We start from the raw sequence: 21409 nt of genomic DNA, 5'->3' as shown, positions 1-21409 counted from the left end.
GCATTGCCTGGCAAAATTCACTAGTTTATGTAAATCCGGGCAAGGTTCACTTTATCATGAAAGTCTGTTCTTCATAGCCAAGTAAAGTTCACTCCCGAGTAAGCTTTTGGCTAACCAAGTCCATGAAGCCAAGTGATTGGAAGACCGTGCAAGGTATTCATTAATAATAGTGGTCCGAACAAGCTTGATGTTTTAATGATATATCTCTAAGTATCATCGGGCAAGGTTCAACTCAAACAAGGAACAGTACTCCCGATTACACCTTGCCAATAAGTTATTTTATAGCAAAGAGTTGAAATGGACCATTGAAGAACAAGGTTGCTCGTAAGGATTTGTCGGGCAAAGTTTGGCAAAACCAAGAAGACTGAAGTCTACCTGGTGAGTATTTTACTTGGTAAAATACTATTCAAGTAAAGTCTACCCGGAAACTGATTCTGAGTACACTTCTATATTACCAAGTCCTGAAGTATAGCAGAGTACACAGCCTACTCGGAGAATAAAGACTGTTGTAAAGCCTACCCGGAAGACTTGTTTTACACTTAGAATAATTCTGAATATGTAATTTGAATATGTTTTAGCATTTAGGGTTTCTAAAAGGAATGACAGCTATAAGGGATGTGTCAGGCCTATAAATAGAATAATTTAGGGCACACCTCCCGCGGCGGCAGAGAGAGAGGTCGCCAGCGACATAATTAAGAAAGAATATGTGTGTGTGACGGATGTCTGAGTACGAGAAAAACCTTCCTTCAAGAAACCCTAAATCGATTATCCAATCTGTATAATGAACATTATATAAATGGAAATCTTTTGAGTGAATCTTGTTCGTGTTGGTTACATTTGAATATTGATTTTGCAACCGTATGTTTGTTATTGATTCCGCCTTTAACAAACGGTGATCTTTCTAAATATAGCAACTTGTCATTAACTCCCTTGTCGACACATCTATTTGTGTGAGTTATGACATGATTCTAGTAAGATCCAGCTGAAATCGGGGACCTGACACAAATCAAACTTAGTGGCTTACTAATTATCATATTTGCATAACACTTCTTCCGTATAATTAATCCAAATATTTTTTTATTTTTTTTCCTTTTTCATTTAACCTTTGTCTAGAGGCATTATTGAAAAAAACTTTGATGGAATTTTCAAAACCCCGAGCAACCATGTACGTGATTTTTCTAAAATTGTTTTTGAATAAACTTGACAATGGGTTTATAAAGCCAAATCAAAATGTAATATTGGTTTCATAACATCAATAACTGAAACTTTAATTATTTTTGTTTTTCCCTTTCTCAAATTCAAATACCTCTTCAGCACCCAAAAACGTAAAAGGAAATAGCTAGAGGGGGGAAAACAAAGGCTGACAAAGGGCCATGTATATATAAGTTTTTTTTTCAAAACTACCTCAGAGCACTCGTATTGTGATTTTTGATATATAACCAATGAGTTTATATTATAAGAATGAGGCCCAAATTTTGTCTCACACGATGCCTAAATTTTTTTCTAATTCTCAGAGATGGCCCTAGGCCTATACGAGCCACATAGCGTGAGGAGTTCGTGTATGAAGATCCCATCCTATAACCTAAATCTTATCCATGGGCCTTGGGCCCACTACTAATTAATACACCAGCCGAAATTATCATCTCTCACTTCTGACACAAACACACGACTTGTCTATAATAATAAGGTTTTGTTTAAGGTTCCAAAATCCCCATTCACTCTTCACATGAAACGGTCTCTTTCCATTTCCACCGTTATCGTTCCTTATTCTTAAAACTTCAAATCCAATAATAATAATATTATTATTATTATTCCTTCAATCCAGCAATGCAATCAGAAATCGACTCAACCTCAATATCCTCAACATCTCCGTACATTGTTCAAAGCCCCTCACGTGACTCTCACGATGACAAATCATCAACCAATAGTCACACGACCCCAGTCGAGTCTCCGACGCATCCGTCCCACTCACGGATGTCGTCGGAGAGTCGTGTTTCGGGGCCGTATCGGTTTTCCATGGTAGGAAAACATCACGATGATCATGAACAAGAGTTTTTGAATAATGAAAATAATAATAGTATTAAGAATAAGAAGGATAAGAAGAAAAGGTGGCCACCTTTGTTTAGTGTGATTGATGAGGAGGATGTTGAGGGTTATGGGTACGATGATGATTATAATTATGATGATCGACAAGTTACGAGACAGTGTCGGGTTGTGATGCTTGTTATGGGATTTGTGATGGTTTTTATTACTGTTTGTTTTATCACTTGGGGTGTCAGTAGACATTACAAACTTCAGGTTCAAATGAAGGTAATTATTAAAAACCCTACTTGTTTTATTAATTTTTTCTTTTAATAATATAATTTTAAGAACAAAAATTACTATATATTTATTATTTACTAAATATTTTTTTTTAAATGACTGTTTAGATCACTGACAAGCAAATCATCTTCCTTCCTTGAATAACTCAGTGTTTGAAGATGTGATAAAAAGAGAAAAAAAGAAAAAGAGATAATTATATGATGTGTATGACAGTTAAAGCGAAAGAAACGTATGCGTTCGATTAAAAGATTTGTTAACATAAAATTAAAGTATTATAATATCACATGTACTTTGTTGGTAATGAAATAATTATCTAGTATGTGAATTTTTGGGTGGAGATTTTATATTTTGATACTTACTTTTCATGTGAAGGATTTGGAATCCAAACTTTTGTTAAAATAAATATATTTTAATTTAATGTTTAAGATAATATATTTTTGTTTGGTGTTTGATACTTGATTAATTTTCCATATATTTTTTTATAATTAAATATATAGTATAATATTTCTTATATAGTATTTCAAGATACCAGTTAATATTTAATATCACGTTTTGATCCTTAATATTTTAATATTTTATATTTATGAATTTACATATATTATTTAGCTTTTCTTTTAATTTAATAGTTTATTTGTTTCATAATTTAGTAATACTATACCTTATATTGGTGTTTCACTATGTACTGTTAAAAGTAATATTAACTACTATTTATTATTATAATTTAGTAGTTATATTTAATTCAATATTTTGTATTTCTGTAGTTGAATTTATTATGTAACATACTCTTTAATATTTTAGATTTACTTTTGACATTCCTGTTTGATCCTTAAGTATTAAATTAACTTCTATCTTTCTATTTATTATTTCAACCTACTTTTTATGCTATTCAACCTAATAAATGCTCCAATTTAATTATCGCATTTAATTTATTTTAATCTATAAATGCTACCATTAAATGCTAAGTATGTTTAAGGTATGCATTAATTATTGTATGATATCTTGTGTTGCAGAATTGGAAATTGAACAATTTTTATTATGGAGAAGGATCAGATAATACAGGAGTTCCCACCAAATTGTTGACGATAAATTGTTCGGTGAAGATGAACATTCATAATCCGGCTACATTTTTCGGCATTCATGTTTCATCTACATCGTTAAATCTTTTCTACTCACAAATCATAGTTGGAAGTGGTCAGGTAAAATTTTAAATTATTAATGAAAATTTAAAATTTTGAACTATAATTTATGAAAATTTTAGCAAAGTTAAATACATTTTTCTAAGTTTTTGTATTTTTATCAGTTTATGAACTATTATCAACCAAAGAAAACCGGCAGGACAATATCAGTAAATGTGGAAGGTCGAAAGGTTCCGCTTTATGGAGTTGGGGAGGGCTTGGTTATGTCAAGCAAAGTCAATGGCAGCGTTCCATTGAAGTTAGAGTTTGAGGTTCGTTCACAATCCTACTTGGTGGGTTCGTTGGTGAAGACGATTCATCATCGTCGAATCTTATGTATTTTGAAAATCGATTCTCAAAACAACAAAGTCATTGAGTTTAATGAGGATTCATGTTCTTATAGTTGAAATTGAAATGTATATCAAGATATATTATTCAGCTTCCCTTTTTGCGTAACTTATTAAATTTATATATATGCTAGTAATTAGTGTGCCCGTTGAATTACGTACATTTAGTTTCTTTTTTGTAGATTTTTGGTTAAATGAAAATAAGAGAATAGGGTAGTCACTTGCAAACTGTCGTTCAGTTCGGTTATTACTCTTAACTGTAGCCATAACCGCTGGCTTCGGTTATGGGATATCTTTAACTATAATCATAGCTGAACTACACTTCGGTTAATGGGTTATGAAGCTCGGTTTTGGTTAGGTTTCATTTAATTCACCTAACAAAGTTTGAATAAAAATTTGAAGTAATATATATATATATATATATATATACATATACATATTCTCAAGTTTTTGTTACAACATTGACACATATACTAAATCCATATATATACATATAAATACATATTCATCTCGATGTAAGCATGCCTAAAATTTTTTCAGTTTGGTTCGGTTTAGTTATGGAACACTCTTAACCATACCATAACCGATTAATTGGTTAATCAAATCACCTTAACCATAACGGTCGGTTAACTTGGTTGGATGACGGTTCCGTTATCGGTTAATCTTTGTTAAAAGGTTAAGGTTTGCTCACCCCTTTCATATTGCACAACATGTATGCATATATGAAGGGGTCTAGTTCATGAACCATTTTACGGTTGTCTGATCTGATCGGTGCGATCTTCATAGAGTAGACAAATGGACATACATAGGAGATGATCATGATTCTGGGGATAGAAAGAGTCACAATTGTCTTTGGATCTTAACCAAATGATTCAAGAGAGCTAAAAGTTTCTTCTCTAGTTCACAATTGTCAGGAATTTTATACATTGATATCTATGGTTTGACTTATCAAAGCATGTGCGACAATCGTTTCCAATACCAAAAAATATTATATTCGAGTACAACTTCATTTTCAATAAAGTTTATGTAGGAGTATTTAGAAATTCTTTATGAATATAATTAACGTTGGGCGGAGCAATGCGGTAGAAATTTTGTACATTATACCTACAACCTGACCAATCAAAGCACATGTAAAAATTGTTTATATAGAGCCGTTTTCAAGAATCATTTTATTTTTTTGAACCGAAGTGGAGAAAGAATTGGACATTTAGTAAAAAGTGTCTTTTACAAAGCATATAAAAAAAATTAAGGCCTACTAGGATTGATTGAATACTAAAAAGATATTTAAATATACCTTTACTTTTAGTTAATATTTATATCCGTATGTCCTGCAAAAATTTAGACATAATCAGAATGTTGAGAAACGAGTATCCGTGAAATTGGGCCTATGTGGTGTGGCAGAAATTTTACAATCTATTTACAATCTGACATATCAAAAGTACATTCGAAAGGCATCTGTGATATCAAAAAATAATTTATTTAGAATACAACTAGGTTATTGACCCGTATACGACACGGGTGAAAATATAGAAATTGTCTAACAAACACATGTAATCTGAAAGGGCAACATAATTTATAATATGTTTTCTGGGACGTCAACATGATATTTAGTTGTAAATAATACTTGTACGAAAGTACATGACTGTCATATATAAAGTTAAACTAAAATAACATTCAAAGTACAACGTTTAGAAACATAATCAAAAGTTGAAAACGTAAATTTCATAAACTACTAATATTTCCTTATAAACGATATTTGTTGTTTTATTAGTAATTTTACATTCCTTGTCTAATATAAGCATTTTAATACCGTCTATACTTTTCACTCTTGATAAAGTTACATAAAGTTGACCATATGTAAACACGAGGTCTCTCAGGTATATGTCAGCTCTTGTTAGAGACTAACCTTGACTTTTATTAATAATCATTACAAAACAAATTATAACTGGAAACTGCATTCTTTTCGATTTAAATGGAAGTTTCTTTTATTCATAGTGAAGTCTTCCTAACAATCAACGCTTTTTTCTCACCAAGATAAACATCAAACTTTGGAATACAAGCCTTCTTGACTTAAGTCAAATTTCGGTTACCCCGTTATATAATTAATGTAAAAAAAAAGCTTGTAAATAAAATATAAAAAATAATAGTTATTATGTGTAAGTAGTAACGAATGTTTGCTTAAATTATATATGTTTGTAAATATGAAATTAGCATCTCGTCTTGCAAAGTCATCTCTATGGACCAGTCTTTGTTATTGTCCTTTAGACACCATAACTTCAATATACGAACCTTGAGAATGCAATCTATCTTAAGAACATCCAACTCATTAAACATGGTTATGTTTGTTGGCTCCATTGTGTTGTTTGTAAAACAAATAAAATACATAGTATTAAATTGATAATTAAAATGTATGAACAATATCAATAACACGAATGAATAAAATAAATTGAGTAATAGAAATGAACATTATAAGAAATATGAAATTGCAGAATTTAGTAAATGAAAATGTGTGGTGTAAAATTTCTTGTGTGAAACTGAAAGTATATATATGAACATAAATATTTTTGGTTGATTAATTAAAAAAGAAATATTATTCTCAATTGCATTCAAGATTTCAAGATAATCAGTTTCATATAAATATGAAAGATTTTTAAAGATGCAAAAAAATATGAAAGTTCATACCTATAATTGATTTAATAAATGTTATTATTAATAGTCGAACGATTTTTAACGTAAAAATGGTTTCAAATTGATTTGATTAAAAATAAATATCTACTTATTTAAAATTCAAACTATTGAAAGAAATTAGAATATACCGTATAGTATACTTAAAATAGTTAAATAAATCTATTTTAACATTTTAATAGTTAAATTAACATTTCAATTTGATCAAAAAATATATATTTTGAGGTTATATGAAATATCATAGAAGTTGAGATACAAAAGACTTTTAATGCATAAAAGTATTAAATGCTTCTCCAAAATAAAAGTTTATAAATTTTTATTATATTCAAAAAAATCATAGACATAAACCCGGATATCTCATTGCATTCATTTAAAAAAAATCAACTAATTTAACAACTAATAATTAGTTGTTTCCAAATATACAAAGTTAATTGATTGTGCAAGTTTTAAAATTTATTATCTGCATTTTTTAATAGTTAAAAGCATAACACAATATAGTATTTTTAATTAATTTAAATTTTTTAGACAGCCAAAAATAGTAAAATATATAGTGTATTGGTTTTTATTAATCTCAATTATCATCTTTTAGTCGTTGTTGGTCTATAAAATTTTATTATATATAAATATACAAAAAATTAGAAATAACCTGTAAATGTTATTGCATTTACTTAAAAAAACAACTAATAATCAACTTTTCAAATATACAAAGTTAATTGATTATGTAAGTTTTAAAATGTTTGCAACGTTAATATATTGGTTATTTATGTAAATACCATATTTAATGTCTAATGTATTTCAATTAATATGATAGCATAATCTTGACATAGTACAAATAACATTGGTTAAAAAACTTCAAACAAATTAAAATTCGAACACAAAAAATAAAGTTACATGATTTAGATGGGTGTAAAGTTACTACAGCTCATCCAATCCTACATTTGTTTTTAAAAACAGGTGAACAATATAAACAATTTACAACTGAAAACATTAATTTCTTACTTTTTAGGTGAATTCCGTTTACATGATTTTGTATCCCTATAGCATTCATTTAACCACCTAGCATGTCACATAAGAATTTTGCTAACAAAATTGGTCTGCATCTTTTGTTTGTACTCCACTATGCAAGGATTTTGTACAACGGAAGCTCCATCTACATAATACATAATTATGTCACATATTAAGTTGTGTTACTTGTAACACCCCGGTTTTAAGCGGAATAGGCCTGGGTGCAACGTACAGATCACTCATAAGCTCGTAACACTATTAAAAGTGACAATATATTTATTTTATTTCATAATTTCACAAGTACACAAATAGTTTGATAATGAGACAAAAAGAACATCACATTTAAATGAAGCAAATATTATTCATTGAAATAATCCTATGATATAACTAATTTTCTTGTCCTGTCACTTCATCGTATCAACCTGCAGCACGTTTAAAATAATATATTTTGTCAACAACACATGTTGGTGAGTTTTCATAAGTTTTTGCGTATATAAATATATATTAAATATGTGATTCAACAATCGTCATGCAATAAACATTCAAACATAATGTAAATGAAATCAAATATTGTCGTTCTCCCGTTCATTTAGCCGAAGCCGCAGAAGTCGGGGAAATGAGAACAACCTTACGTAAACAACCAAAGTCGTAACGTTAGACGGCGCAGGTACGTCCCGTCCGACCCTCCCACTATGTGTATGCGTTTGCGTAACTTCCACCATAAAAACAGTAAACACGTTGCAATCAAGTTCACTTATAATCATACACAATATGCAAGAATAATATTAACATGTACGATAAATATGAATCGTTTTCTAAATAAGTGCATAACTAACGAAATAAAAACTTGTGACATGCTACACCTCAAAAATATTAAAAGAGTTAAAAAGGGGTTATGAAAAACTCACTTGTTAAGTAAGCGAGTCGAGAGAGAAAAATGCCTTTAAGCAAGTGAACTGAAAAAGTTCGGTTCAACAAATGGCCCTAGATAAATAAATAGCTAGGCTTAAAAAAATAAGTTGCGTAAAGAAAATAATTTGGCGAGTACGTTCGGTTTATGACAAAATGATTTATAAAGAAAAAGTATTTTTGGTTTATTAAAAAGGTTATTGGTTATTTGATTTTTTAGGTAAATTTATTTTAGTCTTAGAAAAATAAATGGGTTATAATAAATATTAATTAATTTAGATGAGTCCGGTTTGTTCCAACCGAACAATTAATTAAGAAAACGAGTTTAACGAGTGGTTCGTTTTTTGGTCGGACACGAACCCGGTTATTGAGTCGGGTTTGTGAGTAATATAATTTGAGAAAGATGAAGCAGTATGTTAAAAAATGTTTGTTCTTGATTATTAGTTTGTAAAAATAAAAGTTGACTTTTAAACATAAATTCATAAACCGAACATAAGCTAGCCGATTACGAAGAATGATAGGTCTCCATGAATGTCGTTTGTGTTATCATCATGGAAACAATCATTATGCGTAACGAAAGAAATAAACATTACCCGAGGATTGAATCACAAAAGAAAAGAAAATAATATTTCTTGAACAATTGACTTTTGAAGTTTAAACTTGAGAGTTGAGAGAAAATGAAAAGTTTGGATGATTTGAGTGTAAATTGGTTGTGCAAAGAATGTAGAGATTGAGTGAGCTTTATATAGGCTCCAAAATCGTTAATAACAAGGTCAAAATAAGTTAATTTGATGGCTAGTCAAGAGGCTAGTCATAAGGCTTGAAACATGGTTTTGACTAGTTGAATGTCTTTTATGACCAATTAAATTTCTTTGACTCAATTTATAAAATAAAGTTGATATAATACTTATGATTAAATTTGTAACATCATAAATAACAAAACAACATAAGAAACATCATGAACATAAATACAAAAACAATTCACCATTTTATTAATAAATAAAGATCGGAAAGGTGTTGAAAATTTTAAATGGGTCGGGTTTTCGGGTTTTAAAAATGACGAATGTCACATTACTTTTAAAAGATGGATCTTCATATAATAGATTTCCAACAAGAAGCTATCCATAATATTGGTCAACTGTTAATTTGCATCTTCAATCAAATGAACCTTCCACTATGAAAACATTTATAAACATATAATTAGATGTGGGTAAATAAGCTGGTTTATCGAACCGACCCCGAAAATCAAATCGAAACTGTTCGGTTTGAAACCGATTATGTAGAAACCGGTTTGGAACCGATTGAAACCGTAGGTTCAGAACCGGTTTGTAAATTTCTCCAACAAAGCGGTTCCAAACCGGTTAACCGAACCGGAACCGACTAAAACATGGCAAAAAGCATGCAAACTTGAACCAAAACCGATCGTAACCTAAACAAGAAACCAGTTTCAACCCAAACCAAAACCAATTATAAACTGATTTTGACTTTTGTTGACCAAACAGACTGTTTTAAACCGGTTTTGAGTTCTAAATATTTCAATGTAAAAACCAAACAATTTATTTATAACATACACAATAGTTATAACTAAAATTTTATACGTATGAATTACCATGTTCCAAAAAAAATAACACATTCAAATATAGCGGTTAGAAAAAAAAAAGGTAGTAGTATCATATTTGAGATCTCTTGAACATGTACCAATATTTTTTGGTTATTTAGAATTGAAGGACCTAAGATAAGTTGAAGATAATATTATTGTCCAAAACAAATAGAAACCATCTACTATTAATAACAAATTGCAGCAATATGACCCATATTTTTTTGTTAATGTTTATATAATAAGTAACATATCAAGCTGGCAAATCTTTGTATATAGCAACTAACCTATGAGGATTTGTCAGTAGAATCGCATATGTTCTTAAAGCTTGCAAGCTTAAAGAAATGATATAAAATTCAGATGAAGGAAAACAGACATTGTTATAACACAATAAAAATAATGAAATAAACTTTAATAATATCTAGTGTCGTTATTTAATCCATTGACTTTTAGGTCAAATTCAACTAAAGTCAAACTATCCCATAACCTAACTTTTACTAAATGTAACCAAGCGCTAGAACTCATCTTATCATTATTATGTTCTGTAAAACTAAAACTGTTACTTATTATGAGGCTTGTACAACTTATTCTCTTGTTATCTTTCCAAAATGTTGACTTCGTTGCAAAATTCTTTTCGGCTAAATCTAGAGTTTACTCACACAAATGCACTTGATTATTACCTATTTTGTGACATATAAATAATGCAACCATTCAACAGCAGCCCGTAGATCAAAGTTGTAAAAGAAAGACGACAATTGTACATAACACTTTTTACATATATGAAATGTAGAAACACTCATTAACATTTTTCGTAATGAACTATAACGTTAATTCTTCCAATCTCATTCAATGCATAATAGAGATTAAACTTATAATATGATTAATTACATCAAGAATATTTAATCTCATAATAACCATCAAACCAAAATCTTCCAATGGTAAACCTTGTACTACCTATCCATATGCCTTTCTAGCAAACGAATCAGATTCACCAATCAGGTGATGGCTAAAAACGTAAAAGTAATTAAGACGTAGAATACATTAATAGTAGAAAATGCAAAAAAAAAATGCTTACACGATCGTAAAACAGCCTTCTTGTCCCCTTTAGAATTACATAATTGATGCATGAAAGAAAAATAAATGAGTACTCAGACTGAGTAAATGTTTAACAAAAATCAAATGAAATCAAATAAATTACAACATTAACAAAAATCAAAATGAAAAAAGAACTTATAGTGAAAACAGTGTTGTGTTGCTGCAATATTATATAGGGTGATAAAGAAAATCATATTTTTGTTAAGTTTTTTAAATATAGAAGTTCTTTAAAAAAATTTTAAAATATACATAAATTGTGCTGAATTCAAGTCAACAATAGTAATTATAATTGCAGAAGATATGTCACTTGTTAAATATATGTCCGAGATTATATGCATAACATTAAAACCGTTGAAAACTTAATGCCTCTCTTAAATATATATATATATACAAAAAGTTGAAAATACTAAACAAAGATTTAATTCACTTATTGTCTTTAAAACAAAATAAAAATATAAAGGTTCCATCTAAAAATTTAAGTCATTTATTGTCCATAGAAAATTATAATTTAATTTTGAATTATTTAAATTCCAAGAAGATCTATGAATGCATAGTATATATGGAATCTATAGGAATTGACCAATATGATGGAACCAAGTATTCAAATCCCTATTAATTTAATAGTATAGGTAGATACATTAATAATACATTAATTATTAGTAATTCATATTCTTTTTGATTTATTTTATTGTTAAGAAAATTAGAGAAGTGAATGATAAATTTGAAAACATGGGAAATAAACCAATAGGAAAGGGCCATGTAGACTCAATCTCAGTTGTTTTAATAGTATAGGTAGATTTCGTGTTTAGTTATGTTTATATTGGTCCATCAAAATGAACAGGCCCGTCAGTTGCTTTAGTTCAATTCAAAATCAGTTAAATCTGTTAAGTCTAATAAGTAAAGTTAAAATATTAATATGTGGTAACAAGTTATAAAAGCTAGATAGCTTTAATTAGCATGGTCCGTTACATAAATTAATATAGTTAATCTCGCTAACTTGGTTAAGATGGTGTAGCTAATACTGTTAATTAAAGTAACCCCGTTAGAGCAGTTAGTTCTGTTAGCTAGTTGTGTGGTTAATTAATGCATGTGTATGTTAAAGAAAAGAATAACTATTAACCCATAACACTTCAGGATCCATGTGAGTTTCTAACCCTTTCTTTTTAAACGCTTTGCGGCTGTGCGCACACTCGTAAGTAAGAAAGTTAATACTTGCTTAATTAACGAGGTGTATTGTATGTGTGTTATATATATATTATATATTAAATGAATGTATGATTCTATTATGGTGGCAAACTCTTCTAGTATATGTGAATGTTAAAGTGGCAGACCATTTTTAATATTTATGAATGTTAGCGTGCCAGCCCCTTCTAAAGTCTGTGAACGTTAGGGCAGCCTCTTCTAATATTTGTGAATGTTAGGGTTGTAACTCCCCGACCATGTGCAAAAATTAAGGCGGGTACTTAAATTGTCCATCGCTCGTAGACGCTATTAAAGTGATAAATATATGTATATTTACCCCGTTTTATATAATCACAAGTACATATTTGTTTGAATCAAATAACGATACATCGAAATATAACGATATCAATTTATTTAAATAGTTCTAAAGGTCCAATCTAGTTATCTTAGTTCCATAGAACTTCGTCAAAAAACCTGTAGCACGTTAAAAAGAATATTTTTGTCAACACGTATGTTGGTGAGATATTATAAGTTTGATATATAGATAACACAAAAATGCTTGTTGATTCACATGTCAGAATGTAATGTATCCTATCATAAAGTAAGAAAGAAAATAATAAACACCCCACCCTCCAGATCAAAGTCGCGGAACTAGGGGAAATGGTAGAATAAGGGCGCTGGTACGTCACGTCGGACACTCCCACTTTGATGTTTATGTACTAACCATAAAACGATAAACACGTTGCACATTATTTATGTATAGTCATCATAAGCAATATGAAAGAAATGTTATTAACATGCATTACATAATTGCGAATCGATTTGTAAACAAAATCATGAAATAATGAGAAAACATGGTAATTTCCTACACCCCAAATCTTTATAAAGTATGGAAAAGGGATTATGAAATTCACAAGTTAAACAAAGTGAGTTTGAATAAGAAAAACAATTAAGCGAGTGAACCGGGTAGTTTCGGTTCGACACGTGATCTTAAAAATATGAAATATTTCCATGTCCAATGTATTGCACAAGATAACGATGAATAAACAAAAATAACATGAATGGTTTGGTTAAAAGTTTGGAGTTTTAAGGCTTTGAAGAAAATATATATACATTTTACTTTACAATAGGTTTTTAGACTTTTTCGTCAAGCAGGTTAAGTTTATTTGTTTAGTAAACATTGTGTTGTTATAAGGTTTAGTCATGCTCATAAGCTCGGCGCGTTTCAAGAAAGACGGAAACATGCCTAAAAAGTAAGAAAACAAGTTTAAGCGAGTGGTTCGTGTTCACTCAGACCCGAATTCGACAAGTCGAGTTTGGTTCCGACATCGGAAAAATATTATTTTAAAGTTGAGGGGATGAAAGAATTTGGATTTAGATATAAACAGTATAAAAATTCTCAAACTTAACCAAACGAGCGTTTAAGCAAGCCAAGTTTGTTTTTTTATGAACTAACACCGTTGTCAAATTATTTTTTACATGGAATTAAGTTCTAAACGATAGGAGAGTGTAGAAACTATAATGTACATACCCGGGGAATGAAGTAGAATAAAAGGAAGACTTGAATCTTAAACGATTCGACTTATTGAGTCAAACTAAAGCAAAAACACCAAATTAATAGCTGGAATGATTTTGAGAGTGTAATGAGTTTTGGCAAAGAATGAGTAGAAGCTTGAGCATGTATATATAATGAAGAATTCGTTAATAACTAATCAGGTCAAGCAAGTCTTTAGCCTAGTCTTAAGCAAGAGTAATGAGGGAATTAAATGTTTTTACCAAAATTGGTGAAGTGGTTGTAAATATAAATCATAAAAATTATAGACATGAAATATAAGTGACATGAAACTTAATGTTTTCATACATAAATGCATATCCGAATTATATCATAATTTTAAAACGGGTCGTGTTTTGGGTTTAAAAATTAACGAATGTTACAAGGATGGCAGATCCTTATAATATTTATGAATAAGTGTGTACTAAGTAGAATAAGTATGATTAGAAAATATGTATGGAAGTATGTATGTCTATATGAATGAAATGTTAGCACGTTAAGTATGGAATGTTGATGGTCGGTCAGTTTGTACATATGTTAGTTTTTATTTATTAGTTTTAATCGTTTATTGCACGAACTTTGATACGTCATACGCGGTTGTTACATTTCAGGTCACATGTGATTAAAGAAGCTATTTTGGACCTATACGAGCACGGAATGAAGACCCGGGATGTCCAACATGCATTACGAGACAAGAAAATGATGTTCGCTGGTGAGGAGTCCCATCGCGGTACGCGATGGAAGTGAAGAGTGTCCATCGCGTATCGCGATGGACTGGTATTTGGACTGCATTGACTTTTGGTCAATACGCAATGGACCAGTGAAGGTCCCATCGTGTACCACGATGGGTGGCAAAAACGGGAAAAATAGGGTTTTTAATTATAATATGTTTTGACGACCCTATGACGAGCCAACACTTTCCAGAGCAGTTTCTAATGCATAGGAGTATTTCCATCATTCCAATTCATTCTGAAATCATTTACATGTTCCATATCATCTGAATCAAAGACTTTGTGATGTTGAGACACAGCTAGTCTCCAAGAATCATACTCGAGATGTAAAGTTTGTAACTTTTCAGTTTTCTCGTGTGTTAAAGAACATACTATTTGTAATTATCTTTGATTAATAATGAGTGTTGATGTTTGGTATTGCTATGGATTCAGTCGGTTTAGGTTTATGTGATCAGAACAATTATTTTGTCAATTGCTATGTTAATTGGTTATAGGTTTGTTTGACTAGTTTGAATATGCTGAAGTATTAAGTTGCCCTTAGTTGGTTACAATGGCAGGGATTGTTTGATAACACGTGTCATGTGTTAGCGATTGTTGATGCCTAAAGTTTAACTAGTTAATCAGTTTGTATTAATCAGTGATGATTTATCTGTTAAGTTAACATGAGACTACTATCTATTTGCTTACTTGAACCCGGGTGAGATTTGTTTTTGTTAATTGTTTAAAAGTTGTTTATTGCTTGGTTAATCTTGAAAACCAAATTGTTTGCTATGTGATCAACACTTTAAACGTTCACTTCATAATATTAGAAATTGGTTGCATGACACACTGACCACATACTCCTCGTGGTTCGACATCGTACTTACCCTAGCTTGCAAGGCTGGTCATGGCATATGGCAGGGTAGTCGACGGCCATAGGCACGACTACTTGCTAGGCCCGAAATTTTTTTTTTAAATTATATGTGTTTTGATGAAAATCTATATCTATACTTAATGTTTTAACACTATTACAAAACAACTAACTTGGTCTAGTGGCAAAGGGGTATGGCTCTCAACCAAAAGGTTGTGGGTTCTAGCCTCATTTGAAACATGTTTTAGCCTATATTTATACATTAGTTTTTTAAACAACCCAAATCATAACCATGGAAGCCAATTTAAAATTTAATTTTTTAAAAACCAACAAAATACTCTTATTTACTTTAGGCCCAAAATATTTTTCGCCTTCGGGCCAAATTTTTTTTTTTTCAATTCTCGGATCCGGCCCTGCTAGCTTGCTTAGGTGATTATGACTTGATTTTAATTGTTTTTGACTAGATAGCGATGATCTAGCATCAAATGTGTGTCTTTATATATGTATGTAAATGAACGTGAATGCATCACTTGTTGCCTGTTAAAACTAGAACTTAGTCACCATAGCTGACTTTTAGTATGCACGTAGGCAAATAAGATGAGGCAGCTGGCTTTAGAGGGACACATGGCAATAGAAGAGAGACCGGCATATGAAGAATAATAAGTTATGATAGTTCTATTGATGTTTGAATGATTAAAGACAATTTTTGGGTGTTTGCTAGTGACTTAGGTGCACAAGAGTACTCGCGCCACAACCATATCTTTATTATGGGTTCTACGGACCAATGTTTGCTACTTCATCCAAGAAATGGATGTTTATGTAATGAATGGCTGAAGTTCTAATATTCAACAAAAAATTTTAGTTAACTCTTGTATTTACAACTGTGTTTATAAGTAAATCCAACGACAAATAGGGCGCCTAGTTTCGGGGCCTTACACAGCAATACCCCACTCTTTCCAAAGAATTACACAACTTTGAAACCTTAAAAAAGGCCAAGTTGATTAGGAGAATGCCGGGCTACGAGCCAGTAGTCTGAAGACACCTGGATGGGTACTCTAGCTTTTGCAGTGACTCATCTGGTTGCCATAATGTTGCCCCTTACACATTTTTTTTCTCACCTCCCAACTCTGAAGGGGCCATTTACCTAAGTTTCCCACATCAATAAGATAACTAACTAACTTAATATTAAGTGAAAGAATATCCTAGGGAAATATTTATTTGTAAATCTCCCAAACTACTATAATAATGTAAAATATGTATCTGTCTTTTGAAACCAAAACCTCAGCTTTTATAAACTAAAACCGATCTATAAAACAATAAAGGTTGAGTAGGGGAAGTCGTGTATTTGGACAATAGTTGGTTCTTACATAAGCTATGCTATGCGATGAGTTCTTTTTCCGATTGTGTGTGCTTAGTTCAAGTAATTATCAGTTTATAAATTTAGAACCTTGATAAACTTATGTTAAAAATAATACTATAAAATACATATTAGCACACGAACATAAGTCGATAATTTACATATGTGTAACAAACGTTTGAAAATCAAAAAAGAAATTGAGTACTTAAATATGCACAGAGACAAATATGCCACTTAACCACATAAAACACGCATTAAGTGTTATATCTTGTTCAGAGAATGGATAGTAGAAAACAAGTTTTTGGAGAAAACGGTAGGAACAAATCTACACCACACATTTTGATTAAAAATGTGCCACCTAAGCATTATTGACTATTTGTGTGTTTCCCTTCTTAAAAAGGGCATAATTGTCAAAAATGTGTTTTTTAATTTTAGAAACCTCCATTTAACCGTCTGAATTCTACGTCTATCATAGTACAAACAATTGAAAAATAATAGCCTAAGATCTTTGAAGAAATTGGACAGATCGTTTACATGTAAGAATTGTTGGTGCAATGTGCCAGTAGTTCATTAGTCTTTAGTTTATCATGTCTGTAATTAGTATATTGCTTGTTACGTTTTGGTGAACTTGATGTTTAGTGTTTGGTAATTGGCGAGGTTAACCCATATTATATTTAGTGAGTTCCAATCATCATATATAAAAAAAGGCAAAAGAGGAGACGGAAATCAAGAGGGGGGGCGCCCCTTTGGTCAGCTACTGTTCGAAGTACGAAAAGTTAAAAATAACAAGGTTGGTTAATTAATTGGGAAGCAAGCTTTCCTAGCATCTTAAAAAGTCCACGTCCAAAACGAAAGAAGCAAGCAGGCAGGCAGGAGGATTAATTTAAGCTACCTGGCTAGTAGCTCATCTATTATTGTTATTTTCTATGAACCGTAATACTTGTATAATATTTGTTTCATCGAATATTATGAGTAGCTAATCTGTTATACTGCCTGTGTTTGGATGAATACTTTTTAGACTCGTTTTATTTTTGGTCTTGGATTATTATTGATTGGTTCATGCTTTGGTAAAGTTTTTATTGTATTTGGTTATGATGCATGTGCGTATTTGGTATTGATTTATTATCAATTTTTGTTCCATGTGCGTCTTTGTGAATGTCTTTCATGTATGGATGCATGTTAGGTTGTTTACTATGTGTTTGCAACTAGTTTATGGTATATAGTTAACGTATTCCATAGGAACGGTAATTGATAGTTTAGAGATACCTTATATTCAGCCACTTGAGAGACCGGGAGGTAATTAAGTGTCGCCTGTTTTGGTCTTTTGCTGGTTTGGGTAGTGACTGCACGGGAGTGAGTTACCCTAGATTCCCTTAGATTCTTACAGATCCGAATTATAACCGAATTTAATAAAAATACCCTTTTACGCCTTAGGGTGATTTGTGATTAGTGAGAACGGGAGGTAATTTAGTCTTTGGGTACCTTAGCATAGTTAGGTAAGGTGAGACCGGGAGGTGATCCGAACCATTAAACCGTTGAGCATACATGATATTAAGGGTTCTTAGGTATTGTTGGTGAGACCGGGAGGTGATCTATCTTACTATAGTAATTCCTTAAATTTCATATTTTTATAATACGGTACCAATCATAAATCCAATTCCGAGACTTTACGAGTTGACTAGTAGGATTCCTTGTCTAGGTAGTTGTTCCCCATATTTGAGTTCTAGTCCGATTTTTCAGTGTCAGTTTTAGTTTAAGTATTATTTTATTTATAGTTAATAATTAAAAAAGATAAAAAAAAATAAAATCAATTTATTTAAGTTATTAGTCAGAGTCTAGTTTAGGTGTCGCTAGTGTCCTTTGGGTTCAATATCCGGACTTCATTAGGATTTACTACAGTTGATAGGTACACTTGCCTGTCTAGTGGTTTAGCATTAGGATAGTCTAGATTTACAAATTTACAACTAGAGTGTCTAGGTTAGGTTAAGTTTTTATAGACCGTTTTGCACATCAAGTTTTTGGCGCCGTTGCCGGGGATACTTAGGCGATAGCGAAACTAGCTTTGATTGAACTTAATTGATTAATTGGTCTTTTGTGTCTTAAGTTGTGGTGCGTCTTGTGAGTTCATGTCTTAGATTTAGCGCGTCTAGTCGTGTTTAGGATAATTTAGTTTGTGTTTTATTTTCTCGAGTCTAGTTAATATGTTTAATAGATCGAGTCAGTTTAGGAGTATTTTATATAGAAGATGTTGGAAAGAGATGATGTTGGAAAGAGCCGAACAAGAGGAACGTGAAAGATTCCAAAAGATTAAGGAATTGGAAGTCAGGCTTGATAAGTTGATCGAAAGAGAAAGACTCCATAAGATAGAGGAAATCGAAGCTAGGTTAGACGAGATAAGTGCTAGAATTCAACATGAGAGTTTTTCTAAGAAGGAGCGGGAAGTCGTCTATGAAACAGATGATGAATTCTGGAATAATGATGATGAGGGCTTGATAGAAGAGATGGAGTTGGAGCTACCTGATTACACGGATCTGAGCGAAGATGTCGTTGTGGAGCCACTTGACCAGATGGAAGATGACGAAGAGGAGGAGCATGTACCATCTTGGGAGGATGAGTCTGGTGATGAGTTAGTGGGTTTACCAGTTTTTGAAGAACATGAAGAATTTGACCCTGTTGGCGATCTTATATATTTAGAAACACTAATCATGGGGAAGCCAACAATGGAGATCAAAACGTCACTAGAAGAAGAAAAGGAAGAGGATGTGGCAAAGGATGAGGATCAGAATATGGTGGTAGTTGAGCCGCCACATCATGTGAAGGTTAGCAAGTCTATGGAGGAACTAGATAGTGGACCGCTACCGAAATCGACAAATCCACAGAAGAGGGAGCGAAAGTGCTTGGATCAACACGTTTTGAGGGTTCAAAAATGGTACATAAAGAGTTATAGGAGAAAACTGAAATGCAAGAATAACCATTTTTCTCATTATATGTCACGTATTAGGTTTGGTCCAGGTAAGTTTAAGTATTGGTGATCCGACACGTTTGAATGTTTTAAAATGCTTTTAAGTTTCACTATGTGCTATTTGTTTAAAAATGTTGGATTGGTGGAACTAAACGGGTTAGACCGGGGTTGGATAAAAGAAAAGCCTCCTGATTAAGATTTCGGGAGCGAGTCTGACTGAAGACTATTTTGTAAACTTAGCGCTTCCCGGGAGGCAACCCGGTAGTATGTTTTGGTTTTTACTTTTATTTTTACTTTTATTTTTTGGGTTTCTTGCTTTCTTGTGCTGGTTGTTTCTTGGTTCGCTTTCAGGTTGCTTCAAAGATGCTATTGGATGATTGATGATACATGGTTTGATTCAAGTGTGGGGAGATTATTTGCTGATTGATTGTCGCTTTCGTCCGTAAGTGACAGCTTGGTAGAGAGCATTGGAGTATGAGGCTTTCGTTCGAATTGGAGGGCATGGAACACGAATCGCGAGGCAATATCATCATATTTACCAGGGAAGTCTGTTCCACTTTACTTATATTTGAATGCGCTTTAATTTTTGTCGTTTTCCTGTCTCATTGAGGACAATGTGACATTTAAGTGTGGGGATGGGAAACTGACGTTTTTATAAAAAAAAGAATTTCAAAAATTTCAAAAATTTTAAATAAAAAAAAGTTGAAAAATGTCCCGAATTTTTATCGAATTTTTTTTTGCAAATAATGGAAAATGATAGAAAAATTTGAGATTGGTTTTTAAAACTACTATTATATATGAGATTAAATAAAAGATAACGCACTAAGGTTGGGATATGTCGGTAGGCCCAACTAGCTTTGATAGTCCTCTTTAGCAAATTTTATATATCTAATAATTTGAAAAACGGTGAAACCGAATTTCGATGCTTAGGGAGGATTACCATAATCTAAAAACTTTGAGATTGTAAGACTTAGATGCACTCAAATCATCACACCACCACATGTCCATCTTTTTACGAGCTTAGAAATAGTTATATACTTTAAGGTGGTATAAAAAAAGAGAAAAAAAAAAGAAAAAAGAAAAGTATGTTTTGAAAGTGTATTATGAAAAGTTGGTCCGAAAAGAAAATGACCATGTGAAAGTTATGTAATGAAAAATGCCAAAGAAGCATTCTCAAAAATAGAAAAAGAGGCCAAAGATGCAAATACTAGACGGGACTTAGAGTTTACGTGTTACCAAGGGGATAGTGACTCTGAGGATACACTATTGAGGTTCGAAGGTTTTTAGTCTATATATATATTTTAGGGAATATATAGGACAAAGTCCAATAATATTTAGGAATAGCTCGTACGGCCTCCACATGACCATTCATCCATCAAATTTCACAGAGTGCATCTACTTAGTACTATCAACGAGTCATTAGCAAATGGTGATTTGTCAAACCAGTCTGCTTTGACTCTAGTTTTTCTAGCTCTCTTTGTCTGAGATGGGGTAGGTGTAGCCGTGGTTTTTGAACTTAAAACGCTTAATGCAATTGTGGGCTTGATAGGCTGGTGGCTGGGTTTAAGTGGACAATAATATCGACAATCGCGGTTTTTGCGTTTATCTATGCTTAAAAGATAACCTATATGTTTTAAAAA

General features: G+C 31.7%; 2 protein-coding genes across 2 annotated transcripts; both read left to right on the top strand.

Annotated features, from left to right (window-relative positions):
* The first annotated feature begins 1583 nt into the window (after positions 1-1583).
* LOC143564905 (uncharacterized) lies at positions 1584-3935 on the top strand. The gene is made up of 3 exons (XM_077052043.1): positions 1584-2310; positions 3333-3518; positions 3623-3935. Exons 1-3 carry the CDS (start codon positions 1828-1830, stop codon positions 3902-3904), a joined length of 951 nt encoding a protein of 316 aa, XP_076908158.1. The 5' UTR covers positions 1584-1827; the 3' UTR covers positions 3905-3935.
* A 14775-nt stretch (positions 3936-18710) lies between these two features.
* Positions 18711-20436, top strand: LOC143564904 (uncharacterized). Its single transcript, XM_077052042.1, has 2 exons — positions 18711-18910; positions 18943-20436. Exon 2 carries the CDS (start codon positions 19009-19011, stop codon positions 19837-19839), a length of 831 nt encoding a protein of 276 aa, XP_076908157.1. The 5' UTR covers positions 18711-18910; positions 18943-19008; the 3' UTR covers positions 19840-20436.
* The last annotated feature ends 973 nt before the right edge of the window (positions 20437-21409 follow it).

Source organism: Bidens hawaiensis, unplaced genomic scaffold, assembly GCF_021521415.1.
Source record: "Bidens hawaiensis isolate Kalapana, Puna unplaced genomic scaffold, B.hawaiensis_p1.1 tig00022175_1, whole genome shotgun sequence".
Classification (NCBI taxonomy): domain Eukaryota; kingdom Viridiplantae; phylum Streptophyta; class Magnoliopsida; order Asterales; family Asteraceae; genus Bidens; species Bidens hawaiensis.
Note: the sequence above shows the minus strand (reverse complement) of the source record. Positions and strands in the feature narration are given on the sequence as shown.

What these genes read in the sequence shown, in the direction of transcription:
- LOC143564905 (XM_077052043.1), top strand. Translation starts at nt 1,828, where the DNA reads ATGCAATCAGAAATCGACTCAACCTCAATATCCTCAACATCTCCGTAC. An exon ending in AACTTCAGGTTCAAATGAAG is followed by an intron (nt 2,311 to 3,332) that starts GTAATTATTAAA and finishes CTTGTGTTGCAG; the next exon opens with AATTGGAAATTGAACAATTT. An exon ending in TCATAGTTGGAAGTGGTCAG is followed by an intron (nt 3,519 to 3,622) that starts GTAAAATTTTAA and finishes TATTTTTATCAG; the next exon opens with TTTATGAACTATTATCAACC.
- LOC143564904 (XM_077052042.1), top strand. Translation starts at nt 19,009, where the DNA reads ATGTTTAATAGATCGAGTCAGTTTAGGAGTATTTTATATAGAAGATGT.